Source organism: Phyllostomus discolor, chromosome 12, assembly GCF_004126475.2.
Source record: "Phyllostomus discolor isolate MPI-MPIP mPhyDis1 chromosome 12, mPhyDis1.pri.v3, whole genome shotgun sequence".
NCBI classification, from domain to species: Eukaryota; Metazoa; Chordata; class Mammalia; order Chiroptera; family Phyllostomidae; genus Phyllostomus; species Phyllostomus discolor.
In genome coordinates, this window is record NC_040914.2 from 27,243,808 (window position 1) to 27,262,151 (window position 18,344).

At 45.1% G+C, this 18,344-nt stretch overlaps 2 protein-coding genes across 2 annotated transcripts in view; one reads left to right on the forward strand and one right to left on the reverse strand.

Annotated features, from left to right (window-relative positions):
* Nucleotides 1-18,344, forward strand: part of LOC114510749 (patr class I histocompatibility antigen, A-2 alpha chain-like) — a 512,772-nt gene that overhangs the window by 337,154 nt on the left and 157,274 nt on the right. The gene's annotated exons all lie outside the window — the stretch shown is intronic.
* Nucleotides 887-17,697, reverse strand: NLRP9 (NLR family pyrin domain containing 9). Its single transcript, XM_028529305.2, has 9 exons — nucleotides 17,416-17,697; nucleotides 12,588-14,145; nucleotides 10,976-11,137; nucleotides 10,018-10,185; nucleotides 5,805-5,975; nucleotides 4,340-4,510; nucleotides 2,577-2,747; nucleotides 1,901-2,071; nucleotides 887-1,020 (listed from the first exon to the last, which is right to left on the reverse strand). The coding sequence occupies exons 1-9, from the start codon at nucleotides 17,693-17,695 to the stop codon at nucleotides 888-890; spliced, it is 2,985 nt and encodes a 994-aa protein (XP_028385106.1). The 5' UTR covers nucleotides 17,696-17,697; the 3' UTR covers nucleotide 887.

Below are 18,344 nucleotides of genomic sequence, written 5' to 3' on the forward strand. Positions count from 1 at the left end.
AGGCAACAGAGGAGAAAAGGAGTAGGGGGGGCAAACTTGGTCAAGGGATTCTGATATATGGTAACAGAAGGAAACTAGGCTTTGGGTGCTGAGTACGCTGTAGAATATGCAGATATCAGATTATAATGTTGTACACCTGAAGTGTATTCAATGTTATTAACCAATGTTGCCTCAACAAATTTAATTTTAAAAAATTTTATTCACCCTGGCTAGGTGGCTCAGGTGGTAGGAGCATTATCCCAGGGATAAAAGGTTGCAGGTTCAATCCCCAGTCAGGGCACATGTCTAGGTTGTGGGTTTGATCCCTGATGTGCGTATGGGAGGCAACCAATCTCTCTCTCTCTCTCTCTCTCTCTCTCTCTCTGTCTGTCTCAAATCAGTCAACATCCTTGGGTGAAGATGTTTTAAAAATCTAACTTTAGACAGTCAAACCAAAAATGGAACGTTTGGGCAGATGTTAGATGTAGTGATAACAATAAATTCTAAAATCGGACACATGCCAGCATCGCTTCTAAGTCAGAAGTGTGAGAGGGTGGTGGCTCCCTCAGGCCCAGGCTCCTGCAACCCAAGACATCGATGGAGACAGCAAAGGTGTGCTTTCCAAAGTGTGCATCCCTTTAATGTATTTGTTCTAAATATCACAAGGTAGGATGGGAGTCTGGGGCAATGGGGGATGGAGGTCTCGGGCACAGACAGCACATACACGCTGACCCACACACCACCATTGTTGTGTTTTGCTAGAACATTGTGGAGGAGCTGCTGTGAATTCACAGCTCTTGCTGTTACGACAGACAATTTCCCAGACAGGATGTGCTGGAAGGAGGGTCGCCTGCCCGTTGTGACCCAGGAGAAGCCCGTGAGGGGAGCTTCTTGCCAGGGATCCCCTGTCAGAGGAGAAAACCTCGCATCCTGTCCTCCTCAGCCTCCCAAGGGTAATGTAAAATTCTCAGTTGGGGGTTTTTCTCCTCCACGGCTTTCAGCAGAACCTGAGTTTCCTCCTCAAATGCATATTTGTCCAGCCTAGGAAGACAGAAACATTTGGACTCTCCGCATCCCTATACCATTCTTCCCTGGAAATGACTGGGAGAATGGCATAAACACGGAGGAGAGCCCAGATCTCCCCCATACAGCAGAGACGTGAGAGTCAGAGCCGTGAACCATCTCGTCCATCCAGGGGGCTGGCCATCTGGAAGGGTTTCAAATATTCATTCTCAAGCATCCACTCTCTTTGCTCTAAGTGCAAATATAATATTCAGAACAATCCTAACCAAGACTCTTGCTTCAGGAATGCATGTCTGTTCAAGACTCAGCTTGACTATTTCTAGAACTCCTCCCAAGTCTGAGCTAGGGTTGTATCTTTCTGGGAAAATGTAAGTAGAAGACAGTATTTCTACATTAGTAAGGAAGGGGTTTTGGCCAGGGACAATTGTGCCTCTCAGGGGACATTTGACAATGTCTGGAGACATAGTTTTTAATTTCAGGGAATGAATGGGATATCCAGTCTTTTTAAAATTCATTCATTTTTGTTGCAATGGAATTGACATATGGTATATAAAAATTTGAGGTGTACAACGTGTGTAAGTTTGCTCCACCTGTAACATGCAATAGGATGGCCTTTGTCACATCACATAATTGTAATTTCTTTCTCATGGTGAGAATGATTAAGATCGAGTCTCTTAGCTGCTTGGAAGATTCCGTATTCAATTATCAAGGCTGGAGGGAGGGGCTACAGGCACGTAACGTGCAGATAGAGACCAGGTGTGGTGCTCAACATGCTGCACTGCAGTGAATAACTCTGCCGCCCAAATGTATATCGTGCTGAGGCTCAGCAAACCCTCCCCGCCCCAGCACACATGCATCATCCCGAGATCACTCACCACTAAGGGAAACGTCCACTCACCCGAGCAGCTCCAGGACACAGTCCGGATGGCTCAAGGCTTTGCACAGCATCACCACCCCATCATGGCCCAGGTTATTGCAGTCCAGGTTGAGGCTCTTCAGCGATCTCCCGAAAGTGAGCACTGAAGCCAGGTCCTCACAACAGGCCATGGTGAGCTCACACATGTCCAGCCTGCAACAGGGAAATACCCAGAGAGACCACTGCAGCTTTGGCTGGCCTGGAAGGCACACCATCGTGAGATGCCAATTCCATGCCTCTGAGCAGGAGACTTGATGGTCTAGACCAGTGGTTCTCTGCTGGGGTCATTATGTCCCCTGGGGGACATGTGGCAATGTCTGGAGATATTCAACACAGCTGGGGATGCTACTGGCATCTTGTGGGTAGAATGAGGCCAGGGATGCAGCTACCCATGCACAGGATATCCTACACATGCACAGGATATCCTACAATGCACAGGATAGTCCCCACCTCCCTATCACAGCAAAGGGCTATGCTGTCCCAAGTGTCAAGAGTGCCAAGATTGAAAAGCCCTGGTTTCATAGGACAGCATTTTACTTAGATGATTCCGGACACACTTGTTTTGGACCCTGCTTCCCCTCTGTCCCATTAATCCTCCAACTGGTCCTAGTCTGGAAATAGGGAAGCCTTCCCATAAAGACCATCAGTAAACACTCACCCAAGAGTCTCCAGTTTACAGTTAGGGTGCTTCAAAGCTACACATAACTCTTTGACACCAGCATCTTCTATTTTATTGTTTTTCAGTTTCAGGGTTCTCAGCTTGGTGTTGCTAACAATAAGAGCAGAGAGGTCCTTACAGCAAACAGGGGTGAGGTAACAACTTGTCAACCTGGGGGGAAAATACACACACACACACACACACACACACACACACACAAATACAGTCATGAGGTCTAATCTTTAATGCCTCAGCTTATTTTTCATTTATTAATGTGAAGGATGAAATGCTCAAGTTCTTCTGAGATGGTGGTGATGACAATGGTGATGATGGTGAAGATGATTGTGTTGGTGGTAATGATAGTAAAGATGATTGTGATGATGGTGGTGATAGTGAAGGTGATGGTGATGTTGGTGATGATGATAATGATGATTATACTAATGGTGAAGATCCAACAACTTCTCAAGTCCTTGTTTTCAGCCCAACACTTGGGGCTCCCTACAATTCTCCTGCTCTGGTGGTCTGTCTACCCTTATTGTTCTTGCCAGTTGGAATGCTTTTGACTCAAATACCAGGAGGGCTACCCCTCACATAGCCTTCATTTCTCTACACAATTGTCACCTTTTGGTGAGGACTTCCCTGAATATTTTATATAATATCATGTCCCCAGTCTCTTTGCTGCATTTAATCTCATGGTTCCCCACAGAATGTATCACCCACTATACAGAATGTATCACCCACTAACTTATATGTGTCTGTATACACACACACACACACACACATGCATAAGTCTCACACATGTGTGGGTGTGTGCATGTATATGGCACACATGTATATAGGTACATATTTATACACACAAACACCTAACATGTGTGTGTGTGTGCTGTGGGTATGCATATCTGTGGTTCTTAAGCAGAGATGACATTTGTCCATTCCCCTCCTAGGGGATATTGGCAATGCCTGGAGACATTTTTGGTTGCCACACTAGGAGACAGGGTGCTACCGACACCTAGTAGGTAGAAGCCAGGGATGTTGTTAAACATCCTACCAAGTGCAGGACAGCACCTCCCAACACAGAATGATCTGGGCCAAATGTCAATAGTGCTGAGATTGAGAAACCATGGCATGCACACAAATACACATTCACAGCCTCACACTCACACGTGTGTGCATGCAGCTGTGTGTGTATGTGTATATGTGTGTATATGAAACTCCATAAAATCAACTTCCATGGAAACAGGCATGTTAGTGTGTTTCATTTACCACTTTCCTCATCTACTCAGGAGAGGTTCCAGATGTACAGGAGAAATGAATGACCCTCATCTTGCTCTTAGGGTGAGGTGAGGCACCCTTGCAAGTTCATCCAACTGGTCAAGGGCATGGAGGGCTCCATTTCTGGTCTTCCTGAGACTGGAGACCCAACTGCAGAGCAGCATGGCCCAAAAGTCCTGACTCATCCTTTAATTAAGACACACATATATCAGTGCAGCACTGGGTGCTCCTAGGCATACCAGGTGGGGTCAATGCTCAGCCTCGCTTTTTCTCAGTAGACCTCATGCTTTCCCCTTTTTGTTTCCTTGCAGTGTACCAGCAAAAGAAAGAGAGAGAGAGAGAGAGAGAGAGGGAGGGGGAGGGGGAGGGGGAGAGGGAGAGGGGGAAGGGAAGGGAAGGGAAAGGAAGGGAAGGGAAGGGAAGGGAAGGGAAGGGAAGAGGTAGGAAAAGAAAGAAAAGAAAAGACCTGAGTAAATCATAGCTACACCTACCACAACTCCTGTAAGATGCAGCTTGGGTACCTCAGTATATTACAGATATATGCCACTCCCTCATCTTTCAGGGTATTGGACCCCAGGTCAAGAATGGACAGGAATTTGTTGTGGTAAAGGGCTTCAGAGATGTAGTTACAGGTGGCAGAGGTGAGGCAACAGAACTTCAATCTGCAGAGGGACACACACACAATTTGTCAGCCTGCTTGCACTCTATGTGGTAATATTTTCCTGAAGCCACATGCAAAAACTTCATTGCTCCAAGTACTCCATGGTCATTTGAGAAAGATGAGAGGATTAAAAAGTGTAGCAGCTGCAAAAATACAGAAGAACATGAAGACAGCACCCCAAACTGGGGAGTCTCAGATTCCATATCCAAGGCAGATCATCCCCCCAGCTGGAGGGACCTTGGACAAAGCCACCCCTCATCTGCAATGCCGCATGCTAACTTACTTAGTGGAATGTGCTGGATCACACCTGATTTAACATAATTTCTCTTTCAAAAATATTATCTAAAACTTAATTCTGTGATTATGGGTTCCTATTTATACACCATTACAAGTGTGGAATATAACAGGATGAGTCAGATAGAAGTCACTACCTGGTAGCTCAGAACTCAATAGGACAACATGGATGCAATTGGTTTAATTGATATCTTGTTTAAAATTTAAAAAAAATTAGCAGCTGCCCTGGCTGGGTGGCTCAGTTGATTGGAGTGGTGTCCCGATATGGCAAGGTTGTGGGTTTGATCCCCTGTCAGGGCACATATAAGAAGCAACCAATGAATGCCTAAATAAGTGGAACGACAAAATTGATGTGTCTCTTTTTCTAAAATAAATTTTAAAAATCTTTAAAAACAATAAAACAGTTTGGCTTTAATGTTTACTGTTCTTGATATTTAATGTACTGTTGAGTTTCTTTTATGGTCTGAAAAGTCATCTCAGTAATACTGTTCTGACCCACCTCTATTTTGAATGCCACTCTGCATGCGGTGTGCAATGCATGTATCTCTGCACCCATGCACACCTGTGCATGCACACAGATAGAAATTTTGCTTCCAAATGACTTGTCCGCTTCCACAGACATAGCTGTTCCTGCCCCTGCCCCCACCTTAAGGAATCACAGCGTTTTGTGGGATTTAACACTGATTTCCTGGTGTAGCCTCATGGGCAAATCAGCTGTGCACTCTACTGTACCTGAAAGAACTCAAGTGCATCCCTTTTTCAAACTAATTGACACTCTCCCCTCCCCAGCACCCAGGACACCTGCAGACACAGGATCCTCTGCAGTGACAACGAGGATTGCAAATTCAATGCCAGGTCCCCCTCACAGCCTCGCCTCTCTTAAATTCAGCCTCATGGCACCTCTGGGGAGCCAGTGACTCAGGTGGGCCGACGGCTCTGCCAACCTTCCACGGCCTTGTCAACGGAGGGGTCCAAGAGCACACTGCCCCAGATGGACTCACAGCAGCTTCTCCAGGGTGCAGGCTGGTTGCTTCAGGGCTTTGCACAGCTCCAGGGCGCCCTCGTGCATCACAGGGTTCTCTACCAAGGAGAGCAGCTTCAGCTTCCGGTTGCATGGCAGGGCAGAGGCGATTTCCACGCAGCTTTCCTGGGTGATGTCACACTTCCCTAACCTGTGTAGGAGACACGTGTCAGGGGTGGGAGGAGAGGCCAGCAGGGCCTACAGGCAAACAGACATACACTCATAGATACGGAGGACAGACTAGTGGTCGCCAGATGGGATGGGGGTGTGGCTGGGGGGCTGGGTGGAGAAAAGGGGAAGGGATTAGCCAAAGAACAGACATGCAAGACCCACAGACACAGACAATAGTGTGGTGATGGCCAGAGAGGCCCGGGGTGGAGTGGAGGTGGGCCAAGTGGGGAAAATGAGGACATCTGTAATAATGTCAACAATAAAAATAAAGTAAAAAAAATAAAACCCTTGAAACTAAAAGAAAAATAAAAGTACAAATTGGTATTTCCAAAACATTCACAGGGATGTAAAGTTTAGTCCAGGAAATATAGTCAATAATGTTGTAATAACTACATAAGGTGTTAGGTGGGTACTAGTAGAATTATCAGGGGGATCCTTTCATAAGTTATATAAATGTCTAATCACTATGCTGTACACCTGAAACTAATGTAATATTATTGTATGCCAAGTGCAATTGAAAAAATAACTTTTTAATCAGCCATGGCCTTGGCCAGTGTGGCTCCGTTGGTTGGAGCATCGTCTTGTGAATGGAAAGGTCATGTGGACTGGACTGATCAGGGCAGGTGCCTGGGTTGTGGTTATTCTTGGTTGGATGTGTATGTGAGGCAACCTATTGATGTTTCTCTCTGGCAAAGATGGTTCTCTCCTCCCCCCCTCCCTTCCTCCCTCCCTTCCTGCCTCCCTCCTCCCTTCCTCCCTCCCTCCAGGCCCTTGCCTCTAAAAATCTATGAGCACATTCTTGGGTGAATATTAAAAGAAAAAAAATTGGTCATGGACCACACCCTGGCTTCTGGTCTTGCACCTGCCAATCCAATGTCCACATTCCAGACTCGTTAAAAAAGCAAACTGGCCCTGGCTGGTGTGGCTCAGTGAATTGAGTGTCAGCCTGCAAACCAAAGGGTCTCTAGTTGGATTCCCAGTCTGGGCACATGCCTGGGTTTCAGGCCAGGTGCCCAGTAGGGAGCACGCAAGAGGCAACCACACATCGATGTTTCTCTCTCTCTCCCTCCCTCCTTTCCCCTCTAAAACTAAATAAATAAAATCTTTAAAAAGAAAGAACAAAGGTAATCCCACAACTCTCCTTATTAACCTTTGACTGCTTTCCACTGAAGTTAGGACACAGTCTGAGCCCGAGGTTCTCAGCAGGGCTGACTGTTGACTTCCAGGGAACATTTCCAGGCATCTGGAGATAGTTGTGGTTGTCACATCTGGGGCAAGGGACGTTATTGCCACGTAGTGGGTGAAGGCCAAGGACACTGCTCGACATCCCACTGTTGTGGGCAGCCCCCACGACAGAGGATTACTTGGAACTCTGCCTGATTACCTGATTATTTGTCAATAGTTCTGAGGTTAAGCAACCCCCAGTTTGAGATCTAATGCATCTTCACAAAAGCATCTCATGGGCGACAGCAGGTTTCTCACCACCTGCTTTGTCGTGGGGACTGCCCAATGCATTGTAGGAAGTTGAACAGCATCTCTGGCCTCCCGCCACTAGATGGCAGTAGCACCCTTCCCATGCAGCTCTGACCATCAACAATGTCTCCAGCACTGGCTTATGGGTCAGTTGCTTGGAGCCTTGCCTGGTACACCAAAGGGTAACAGGTTTGATTCCCCAGTCAGGGCACATACCTAGGTTGCGGGTTTGATCCCTGGTCGGGGCATGTATGGGAGGCAACCAATCAATGTTTCTCTCCAACACTGATGTTTCTCTTTCTTTCTCCCTTCCTCTCTCGCTAAAATCAATACATATATCCTTGGGTGAGGACTAAAAAAAAAAAAAATGTCTCCAGACATTGACATTTTGACAGGGACAAAACTGCCCTCTGTTGAGAACTACTGGGCTAGAGAAACCGGATACTGAGGACCTCTCACCCCCATTACCAAACAGAAGCGAAGAGAACAGTTGGTGTATCCCAAAGAAGCAAGTTTCTGGCTAAAATACCTGTACAGCTCACTCCTGGTTTCCTATACCCAATACCCAATACTTAGGTTAAAAGTAATACATAAAACCCTATGCATATTAGTGTCAACAATTTAAAAATAAACACTTTAAACCCTATGTGAATGGTATAACATGAAATGGGGTGACATACTTGGGAATTCTGTAGGTTCCCATTGAATGGAGAGTGCTAAAGTTAAAAAAAAATTGTTACAATATGGAAACACCTCAAATGATGACTAGGACCTACAGGAAAGCCTAAATGTTCAAAAGCCCTTATGCATGGAACCTGCCTCCTTCTCCTGCTGAAGCTTGGCCGCACAATTAACTGACTGTGTGTGAATGCACTGTATTTGCCATTGTTCCTGCAAAGCAGAGGTGCTGAACTGAGAGAGAACATGCTTGCTTGGTGGGTTTGATTAGCTGGTTTGTTTACTGCTACCTCTATTACTTCCCTTTGTTCTTTCTGCTGAAAAAAAAAATGGGTTGAGCCTGTCTAGAAGTCACCCAACCAAGGCAAAGTTATCCCAGCTCATTTTTATATATTTTTTAATCCTCACCCAAAGATATGTTTACTGATTTTAGAGAGGGAGAGAAACATCAATGTGAGAGAAAAAATATTAACCTTTGCCTCTTGTACAGAGCCTGAAGAGGGATCGAACCCACAACCTAAGTATGTGCCCTGACTGGGGACTGAAGCTGCAAACTTTTAGTATGGGATAATGTTAGGAACTGCCCTGCCTGGTATCAGAAGCTGTAACCCCCACCAAGGCTAAGGCTGAGGGAGTGGCCTTGGACTGTAAGCCAGCAAGGAGACAAAAGCTTATCTCCCTGGCAGCAGCGCTGCTTCTGCTGCTTCATTCATAACTGAACCCCAATGCTTGGTCTGTTAGCCAATGACAGGTAAGATTCCCCAAGGGGGGAATGATCTAAGACAGGCATGATCACGTGGGAGGCCCCCAAGAAAGGACTTTGGGGGCTACAGCAAAAGGGGGTGATGGACCCTTGCTTCTCAGCTGTGATATAGCCTGAGTCCTCAACCTCTTGGAGAAAAACTTCTTATCCCTTGGCTGCCTTAATTCCCTTGCTCCACCTAAGCCTGAAACAATGACAGGGTGGTACAGCTCTGTGCTGAAAAGGGCAGGTTCCCTGGGTGATCAGGCCTAAGAAAGAATATGTAACATCCTGTGAAAGCTGCTTTGTTCAGAATGCTCTCAGTTGAATGATAAGGGTCCAAGGAAGAAGTAAGTTTGTTCTTTAAAGTTTTACAGCTCTTTGATAGGCCCTCAGACTTCCTTGCTATCTATTGTTTGATCCTTACTTCCTGGCAATGTTTAATGAGCTTTACCTGAATCCCTATGCAAATGAAACCAATAAAAAGCCTCTCTGGAGGGGGAACGGGGCGCTCTCCCCACCAGAGAGAGTGGCCATTCCGTTCCTACTTCCCCACAGGACCTGGTTGTCTCTGTGTATGTTTTTCTCGAGTGTTGACGAGCCGTCCACAGCATTTTGTGGTCACTGCCGGCCGATGATCACAGGATAACACTCCATCCAACTGAGGAACCCAGCCAGGCCCAGATCATTTTTAAGCAGAAGAAATTGTTTTAGGCAAAGCAGTCGCTTTCCCTCTGGACTCAATATTGGACTCAGCCAAATTAGATGATCATGTTTGTGGCCATTATATTCTTTCTCATTATTTCTACCAATAGCTTCAGGGGAAAATGTTTGGGGTTCTGGTTTTGGCCTGGTTGGTTGAGGACAGAAGCTAGAAGAGTCATGTAAGTTGTCCGTGAGCCATTAAGTCAAGCAAGTAATGCAGAAGACAAGGGTGAGACAGCCCTTCTGAAAGGACAGCTTGCCCACTAGACTCCTCCTCCCCTTGCCAGGATATCTGCGGATGCCAAGATGGGCATGATGAAGCATGCAAGAAGCAAAGGCTGATGCAGGAAAGGAAGTGGGCACATTTGAACTGCCAGGCCCCCATGGAAAGAAATATGCCATTCACCACAGAAAACACACTCACATCAGCTGTTCTATGTTGCAGAAGGGGTGTTTCAGCATCTCACACAGCTTCTTGACTTGCTCATGGGACAGGTTGGTGCCATGCAGGTTCATGTATGTCAGGTGAGCGTTGTACAGAATGACCCTAAAGAAGTCAACACCATTTCCAAGGCCAAAAGCATAACTATACCTACAAGAGATGAGGCATTAGAACCCATGGAATGAAGTCTAAGCACCAAGCAAGATTCCCCTTACCCAATTCTTCCCACCGCCCTGTTATGGCTCATGTCCCTGCCCTGAGAAATCTGGTTATTCTTGCCTATAATTTTTTTTCTCTTGGGAACTTCAGACAGCAGACAAGCACTGAGGCTCCACTGCTTGGATGTTTCCTGTTTCCTCCTAGTCCCTCCTCACCCACATGTCACCATCCACAGTAGGAGGGGGGAGCAGTCCACAGTGAGTCCTCAGCACTAGGAGGATGGAGACACCATGTCTGTGCCTCTGTGCATGTTCCTAGGCTTAGAACAGCACCTCACACCCAGTACAAATGCCCACCGCTGAACTAACGCTCTGGGCAAGACTGTGTTCCCAAGGAATGGGTCCATTTCATTTTAAAAACTAAGATTTGTTTTACAAGGAGATAATTTTTAAAAATTAAAATTACACAATAAAAAAAGAGACAATCTGTGTAAAATTTTTGCATTTTTTCCTGGGTACTTCTGCAAGGTTGGGCAAATTAATTTCTTCATGCTCTCATTTCTTCACGAAAGCAACAGATGGTATCGTGATGGTTAAGAAATCAACATTTATTGTAGTGCCTGGAACATGGTCAGTGCAGGTTGGACTTGATTTTTTTGAATCATTATTATATTACATTTCCACATATCTACATATACTTTTTGTATACCTATATATCTACATATACTTTTTGTATATTTATATATCTATATATAATTTATATTTTTATACATCCAACTCACATCAACTTTCGAAGTTTGCAAGTGGACTGAGTGAGTGATTTCCAGAGGATCGTGTGGGAGGCATCGTCAAAAACACAGCTGTCCAAGTTCAGCACCTGAAAGTCTTTGCTGGTGCTGAACACTGAGCAGAAGTCCTTCCAGTAGCCCAGTTTCTGGCTGGTACTGTGAGGGGACAGACCCTGTGAGACTCCAGTGGCTACATTCAACTCAAGACATTCTCAGAATAGACAGAGCACTGTTCCCATGGCCCCTCCAAGTAGGACAGACACCCAGGCCTGAACAGGGAGTGGTGTAGCCAGGTAAACTGAGTCAACATGGCATGGTGGTTGAGAAAGTGACTCCCAAGGCCACAGCAATGAATTTAATCCCCATTTCAACCACTTGTTAGCCATGTGACCTGAGCCATCTTATTCTGCCTCCATGACAATATTTGATGATTATGAACAAAGGTTGGCTTTGGGTGGTCCATCACTGAATGGGAAATTGTATTCCAAAACATGACCATACAGGTATAAAATAAATAAGCCCTGGGGATGTAATGTACAGCATGATGACTGCATTTAATAATAATGTGGTCTTGGTTGGGTAACTGAGTTGGTTAGAGTATCATCCTGACATGTCAAAGTTGCAGGTCCAGTCTCAGGTCAGGGCACATAAAAGAGTCAACCAATGAGTGCAGAAATAAGTGGAACAATAAAGTTGATCTCTCTATCCCTCTCTCTCTCTCTCAAACACACACAAATCAATAAATAAAATTTAAAATAATAATAATAATATTGTATATTTAAAGTTGCTAAGAGAGTAAACCTTAAATGTTCTCATCACCATATCAAACCCCCCCAAACTAAACTGTAACTACCATACTTTGCTGCATATAATGCACACCCAGTTTTTTGTGTGCATTATACACAGAATTATTATACCCATTATTACACTCATGGTATGTAATCATTATACCCAAGTATAATGTGCTTCCTTATTTTTCCTTAAAAAATTTGGGCAAAAAAGTGTGCATTATATATGACAAAATGCAGTCCGTATGGTGGTGACTGTAAGCTACATTTGTGATAATTTTGCAACACATAGAAATAGTGAATCATTATGTTGTACACCTGAAACCAAACTAATGTTATGCGTCCATTATACCTCAATTAAAATTAAAAAAAATTTTTTGTCCTGTCTGGTGTGGCTCAGTGGACTGAGTGCTGAATTGTGAACCAAAGGGTCACCCGTTAGATTCCCAGTCAGGGCACATGCCTGAGTTGCGGACCAGGTCCCCAGTAGGGGGCGCGCGAGAGGCAACAACACACTGATGTTTCTCTTCAGCAAGAGAGGGAGAAAAAGAGGGAGAGAAACATTAATGTGTGGTTGCCTCTTGTGTGCCCCCAACTGGGGACCTGGCCCACAACCCAGGCATGTGCCCTGGCTGGGAATTGAACTGGCAACCCTTTGGTTTGCAGGTCAGCGTTCAGTCCACTGAACCACACCAGCCAGGGCACAAAGCCATGTTTTATAAGCAGACAAATATAAGGATCCATGCAATACCCAGAGGGGACTGGAGCGGGCTGCAGCCATGGTGGGGGCAGGGGAGGGCGCATCCAGGTGGACTTACTTTAAGGTGTGTTCACGGTCATCCGGAAACACATGTTCCAGGGTCAGGTGAAGTTCCTTCAGATTGTGGGTGTGTTTGAAGCAGAAGGCAGAGACTACAAAATCATCTGTGTGGTTGATATAAATGTCAACCTTTGGGAAGAAACTCATCACTTGTGTTGTAAATTCTTCTTCCCGGTTCTCAAATAAACTGTTGAACAGTTCCCTAAATCTTACCAAGGCCTGACTGTCCACGCACTGACTAAAACTCCGAAGGCACTCGATTATTTCCGGCTGGATCTCCCTGGACAGTGGGACGTCAAAGACCGTCTGCAACGTGGAGGTCATTCGTTCAGCAGATAACCCGAACAGGAACATTCCTGTTTGCATCAGGTAGGATGGGGCGAGCGTCACCGTCGCTTCCACGACCCGGGCCACACTTCTGATGGTTGGATCAGGCTGGCTCTGGGGCCCTCTCAGCAAATACCACAGGGCTGCGAAGAACCCCTGAACGCATATGTGGGGGAAGGTGACCCGGTCCTCGTTCCTTCGCAGGAGTTGCATGCCCACCCACATCGAGGCGTCAGTCTCTGAGATCCCATTCCTCTGGAGATCCGAGAGTTGAAACACAAACGAGTCGGTCCAGATGCCTTCTGCAGCCAAGGCGCAGAGGGCTTTGATCTTGGCGGTGCTCTGCCGTGGCGTGAAGTTCTTCAGTCCTGATTTAAGCACACTGGTCGCATAGGAGGCATATAAGGAAGTGCTGCTGTGGATGTCGATGCTGAGGTCTTCTCCTCTCTCCAGCTGCCACTTCAGACATGAACACAATAGCCAGCACCCGAGTGGGTACTGGCATAACAGGAACAGCTTGGTGTGGTCCTTCATGAGACTGAAGGCTCTGGCAGCTTGATGCTTCTCCCCCAAGAAGTGGGAGAAATATAGTTTCCTTGTGTGTGCAGAGAATCCCTGTATGTTTATGTATTGCGGATACTGCAATGAGTAAAAATATTTTTTCATCCCCACCATCCCTAAGGCCAGCAGCAGAGAAGACTCCGGAAGCATCTTTCTGCGCAGCAGACTGCCCAGGAGCACGGGTGTTGGCTGTCGCTGCCTCCAGTCGCTGCAGGGGTTGTTAAGGTCCAGGTAAAACTTCAGCTCCTCGAAGCCATCCATCATGAACAGGATTCTCTGTGGCTGGGAGAAAACCTCTTCGATGGGCTCTGAGCACTCAGGCCAGTCCCTGGAGATGAGCTGCACCAAGCTGGTCTCTGTGATACTGTTCATTTCATAAATGTTGAGGAAGAAGACGAATGTGAACCTTTCCTTCCACAAGTTTCCCTCTGCCCATTCCAACATCAGTTTTCTCAGAAAGGTGGTTTTCCCGGCTCCTCCCAAGCCGTGCAAGACCACGGTGACTGAGGTCTCCTCAGCCCAGTGGGCCCCATAGGCACGGCTCAGCTGTTCATACTCCGTCTTTATGGATCCTCTGTAGAACTCATCAGGCACTCCAAGACAGGTTTCCTTTTCCCACACACGACGGAATTTTTCTTTCATGTGACTTTTATAGGGGTTAAGCTTATCTGAGTTAACGAAGACAGAATACAAGAGGATTAAAAAATCCACTCTTGCCCTGGCTGGCATAGCTCAGTGGATTGAGCACGGGCTGGGAACCAAAGTGTCCCAGGTTCAATTCCCAGCAAGGGTACATTCCTGGGTTGCAGGCCATAACCCCCAGCAACTGCACATTGATGTTTCTCTCTCTGTCTCTGTCTCTGTCTCTCTCTCTCTCTTCCTCCCTCCCTCCCTTCCCTCTCTAAAAAAATAAATAAATAAATAAAATCTTAAAAAAAAAAAATCCACTCTTTCACAAGAGCCAAGAGAAGGAATGACAGGATACAGAACATGTGTTGTGTGTGTGTGTGTGTGTGTGTGTGTGTATGGAATACTACCCAGCCATAAAAAATGAGGAAGTGTAAGTGAAACCATATGGTATTTGTCTTTCTCTGTCTGACTTATTTCACTTAGTACAATACCCTCTGGTCCACCTATATCACTGCAAATGGCAAGACTATATTTTTATGGCTTAGTGATATTCCATTGCATATGTGTACCACTTCTTTATCCATTCATCTGTCATTGGACACTTGGGTAGCTTCCATATCTTGGCTACGGAAAGTAATGCTGCAATGGATATAGGGGTGCATATATCCTTTCAAATTAGTGTTTTTGTTTTCTTCGGATAAACTTCCAGAAATGGAATTTCTGGGTCATCTATAAAACAAACACACAAATGAAACAAAAACATACTCATAGAAATAGAAACCAAAGGGACAGTGACCAGAAGGGACAGGGTGGATGGAGTGAAAGGAGGAAGGGGAATATAGTCAATAATACTGTGATAAGTTTATATGGTGACAAATGATTACTGGAATTAGTGGGGTGATCCCATTGTAAGATACAGAAATATTAAATCACTATATTGTACACCTGAAACTAATATAGCCAACATATGATTATATACCAACTATACTTAAATTTAAAATATTCAGTTGTAATCCCAAAGATGATAGTAATGAAAGTTCCAATGCTACAATTTCAGAAATTAAAAAAAAATGAAATATTGTCATTTGTGACAACATAAATGAATCTTGGGAGTATCATACTAAATGAAATAAGTCAGACAGAAAAGGATAAGAACTGTATGATTTCACTCATGCATGGAATACAAAGCAGAAAGCAACAAACAAACTCAGACCACAGGGGAATAAAGTGAGGGGAAGATGAAGTGGGGGGGGTCAAATATACAGCAACAGAAGGAGACTAGACTTTGGGTGGTGAACACAATGCAATAGATAGATGATGCCACATAGAAATGTATACCTGAAACATATGTTATTAATAAACACCATTGCAATAAATTTACATTTTAAAAAGATTTTATTTATTTATTTATAGACAGAGGGGAAGGGAGGGAGAAAGAGAAGGAGAGAAATATCAATGTCTGGTTGCCTCTCATGAAACCCCTACTGGGGACCTGATCCATAGCCCAGGCATGTGCCCTGCCTGGGAATTGAACCAGCAGCCCTTTGGTCAGCAGACCGGTCCTCAATCCACTGAGCCATACCAGCCAGGGCTTACATTTTTTAAAATGCATTCATTCTTTGTTATGTGGAAAAATCCCTACAGGTTGACCTAAACACACATGTGAAGGCTAATGTATGTCCATGGATGATCCAGTGGATTTAACTCAGTTTTGTTAGGACCAGAATCCATCTGAAACCCTGTCTATAGAAGAACCCGATCAAAACTGGAAGCCCACCTCTGAGTACAGGCTGCACAAAGTGTAGACACTTGGAAATTACATTCAGAACTGGAAGAGGGGGTCATCTCCCCCAGGTAAAGAATCCATAGAGCTACCATGTATGGAGGGTTTGCCAGGAATCAGTAGGAAGTTGTTGTTATTGCTCCTCAAAAAACCATTAGCATCCACTCCACTCCCACTTTACAAAAAATCATTGAGGGAGTTTATGCTATTTGGCTGGTTTGACTTGTGAGTAAATATTAGGGTCCAGGGTCTATGCTATGTCTGCCCGACCTGAAACCATAAGGTCTAGACGATTTCTACTGCACCATGAGGAGGGTAGCTAATTTCAGAAATATACCCTTGAACCATTGTTCTTTCACCTGGAGCTTGTATGACCAAGGGAACACATTAGAGGAGGTAAACAAAGCTACAAATATTGACAAGGACCACACTCTGCATTGCAGAAATGAGCACCACAGAAAGCCAGGCATCTCTGCATGTCTTCTGAGCAAAGGGCAGGGATAGCTTTGTTAAAGGACCTTTGCTAAAGGACTGGAAAACAGCCTAGGGATGGAGAGATGGTCTTTCTCCCTCTGGTGCAGAGGAAGTTTTGTTTATAAAAACAGGAGAGCTTCAGCCCTGGCTGGCGTAGCTCAGTGGATTGAGCGTGGGCTGGGAACCAAAGTATCCCAGGTTTGATTCCCAGCCAGGGTACATTCCTGGGTTGTAGGCCATGGCCCCCAGCAACCGCACATTGATGTCTCTCTCTCTCTCTCTCTCTCTCTCTCTCTCTCTCTCTCCCCCTCCTCCTCCCTTCCCTCCCTAAAAATAACTAAATAAAATCTTAAAAAAAATAAAAAAATAAACCAGCAGGATATAAAATAAAAAAAAAAAACAGGAGAACTTGACCCTGGCTGGGTAGCTCAGTTGGTTAAAGCACTATCCCCATACCCCAAGGCTGTGGGTTCAATCCTTGGTCAGGACACATACAAGAATCAACCAATGAACATGTAAATAAGTAGAACAATAAATCAGTATTCATCTCTATCTCTCTCTAAAAAAATTAATTAAAAAATTTTAAAACATGAGAATTTTAGAGATATCTGTCTCCTTTTGTATATTTCTGTGTATGTATGTCTCTCTCTTTCTCTGTCTCTCTCTCTCTTGCTCAAATCAATAAGCATATCCTTAGGTGAGGCTTAAAAACTAAAAAAGAAGGACAGACAAGTACCATCTCAGCAGATGCTAAGTCCCAGGTCACCCTTAGCAGCATGGACTCACTTCAGGACGTACAAAAGGGGACACCACTGAGATCAACAGTCTGCCCCAGACACTACCCACCCCCCCATCCATCACTGGCTCATCTATGCATGGAATTGGCTTGTAATTTGTCTACCACCTTCAAGTGTCCCCTTGACCTATAACACACCCTCAATAACAGGTGGAGGGGTCACCATGACTTTAATGACTACATCCCCTTCATTATTGTAAGCTCCCAGTAGACCCACCTTCCCCCATGGGTCACACCCCTGCAACACACACTTACTTCTGATCTCATCCTGAGCCTTGGTCCAGAGGTCTCCCCGATTGACCTGTAGGAAGAGGTTCAGCATGACCTCCCATGCCTGCTTTCCTGGGTAATGCTTGTCCAGCAATGCTGCTACATCTTCTTTTGAGGCCTTCTTCAGCTCAGGGCATGGGATGGGGCTGAGCTTCAGTTTCAGAAGCTCTTGCTTGAGGAGCTCCTTAAACTTCCAGAACTCTTCCTTTCTGAGCTCCTTGAGGTACCACAACAGGCCAAAGTCAGCAAAGAAAGATTCAGCCATCTCGTCCCAGGGATTGCGAACTTGGATTTCTCCAAAGGAAAAAAAAATTTTCAAAAACAAGAAATAAGTGATTCCTGGGGAATAATGATGGGATTACAGAGTTAAATCCCAGCAGTCAAAAGTGGCATCAGCACACTGCCTACTAGAGTCAAGGTATGGAACCAGCCCAAGTGCCTGTGGATAGACAAGTGTATGAAGAAGATGTTGTACGTGTATACAATGGAATATTACTCAGCCACAGAAAATGAAATATTGCCATTTGCAATGACATGGATGGACCTAGAGGGTATTATGCTCAGTGAAATAAATCACATAGGAAAAGACAAACACCATGTGATTTCACTCATGTGTGGAATTTAAAGAACAAAATAAGCAAAACAGAAACAGACTCACAGATACAGACTGATGGTTGCCAGAGGGGGGTGGGGGTTGAGGACTGGGTGAAAAGGTGAAGGGATGGAGAAGTACAAATTGGTAGTTACAGAATAGTCCCAGGATATGAAGTACAGCATAGTCAAAAAATTATTATAATTATGCATGGTTCCAGATGGGTACTAGGCTTAATGGATGAACACTTTGTAAGTCATGTAAATGTTGGGCTATTAGCCCTGGCTAGTGTGGCTCAGTAGAGTGAGTAGCAACCTGTGAA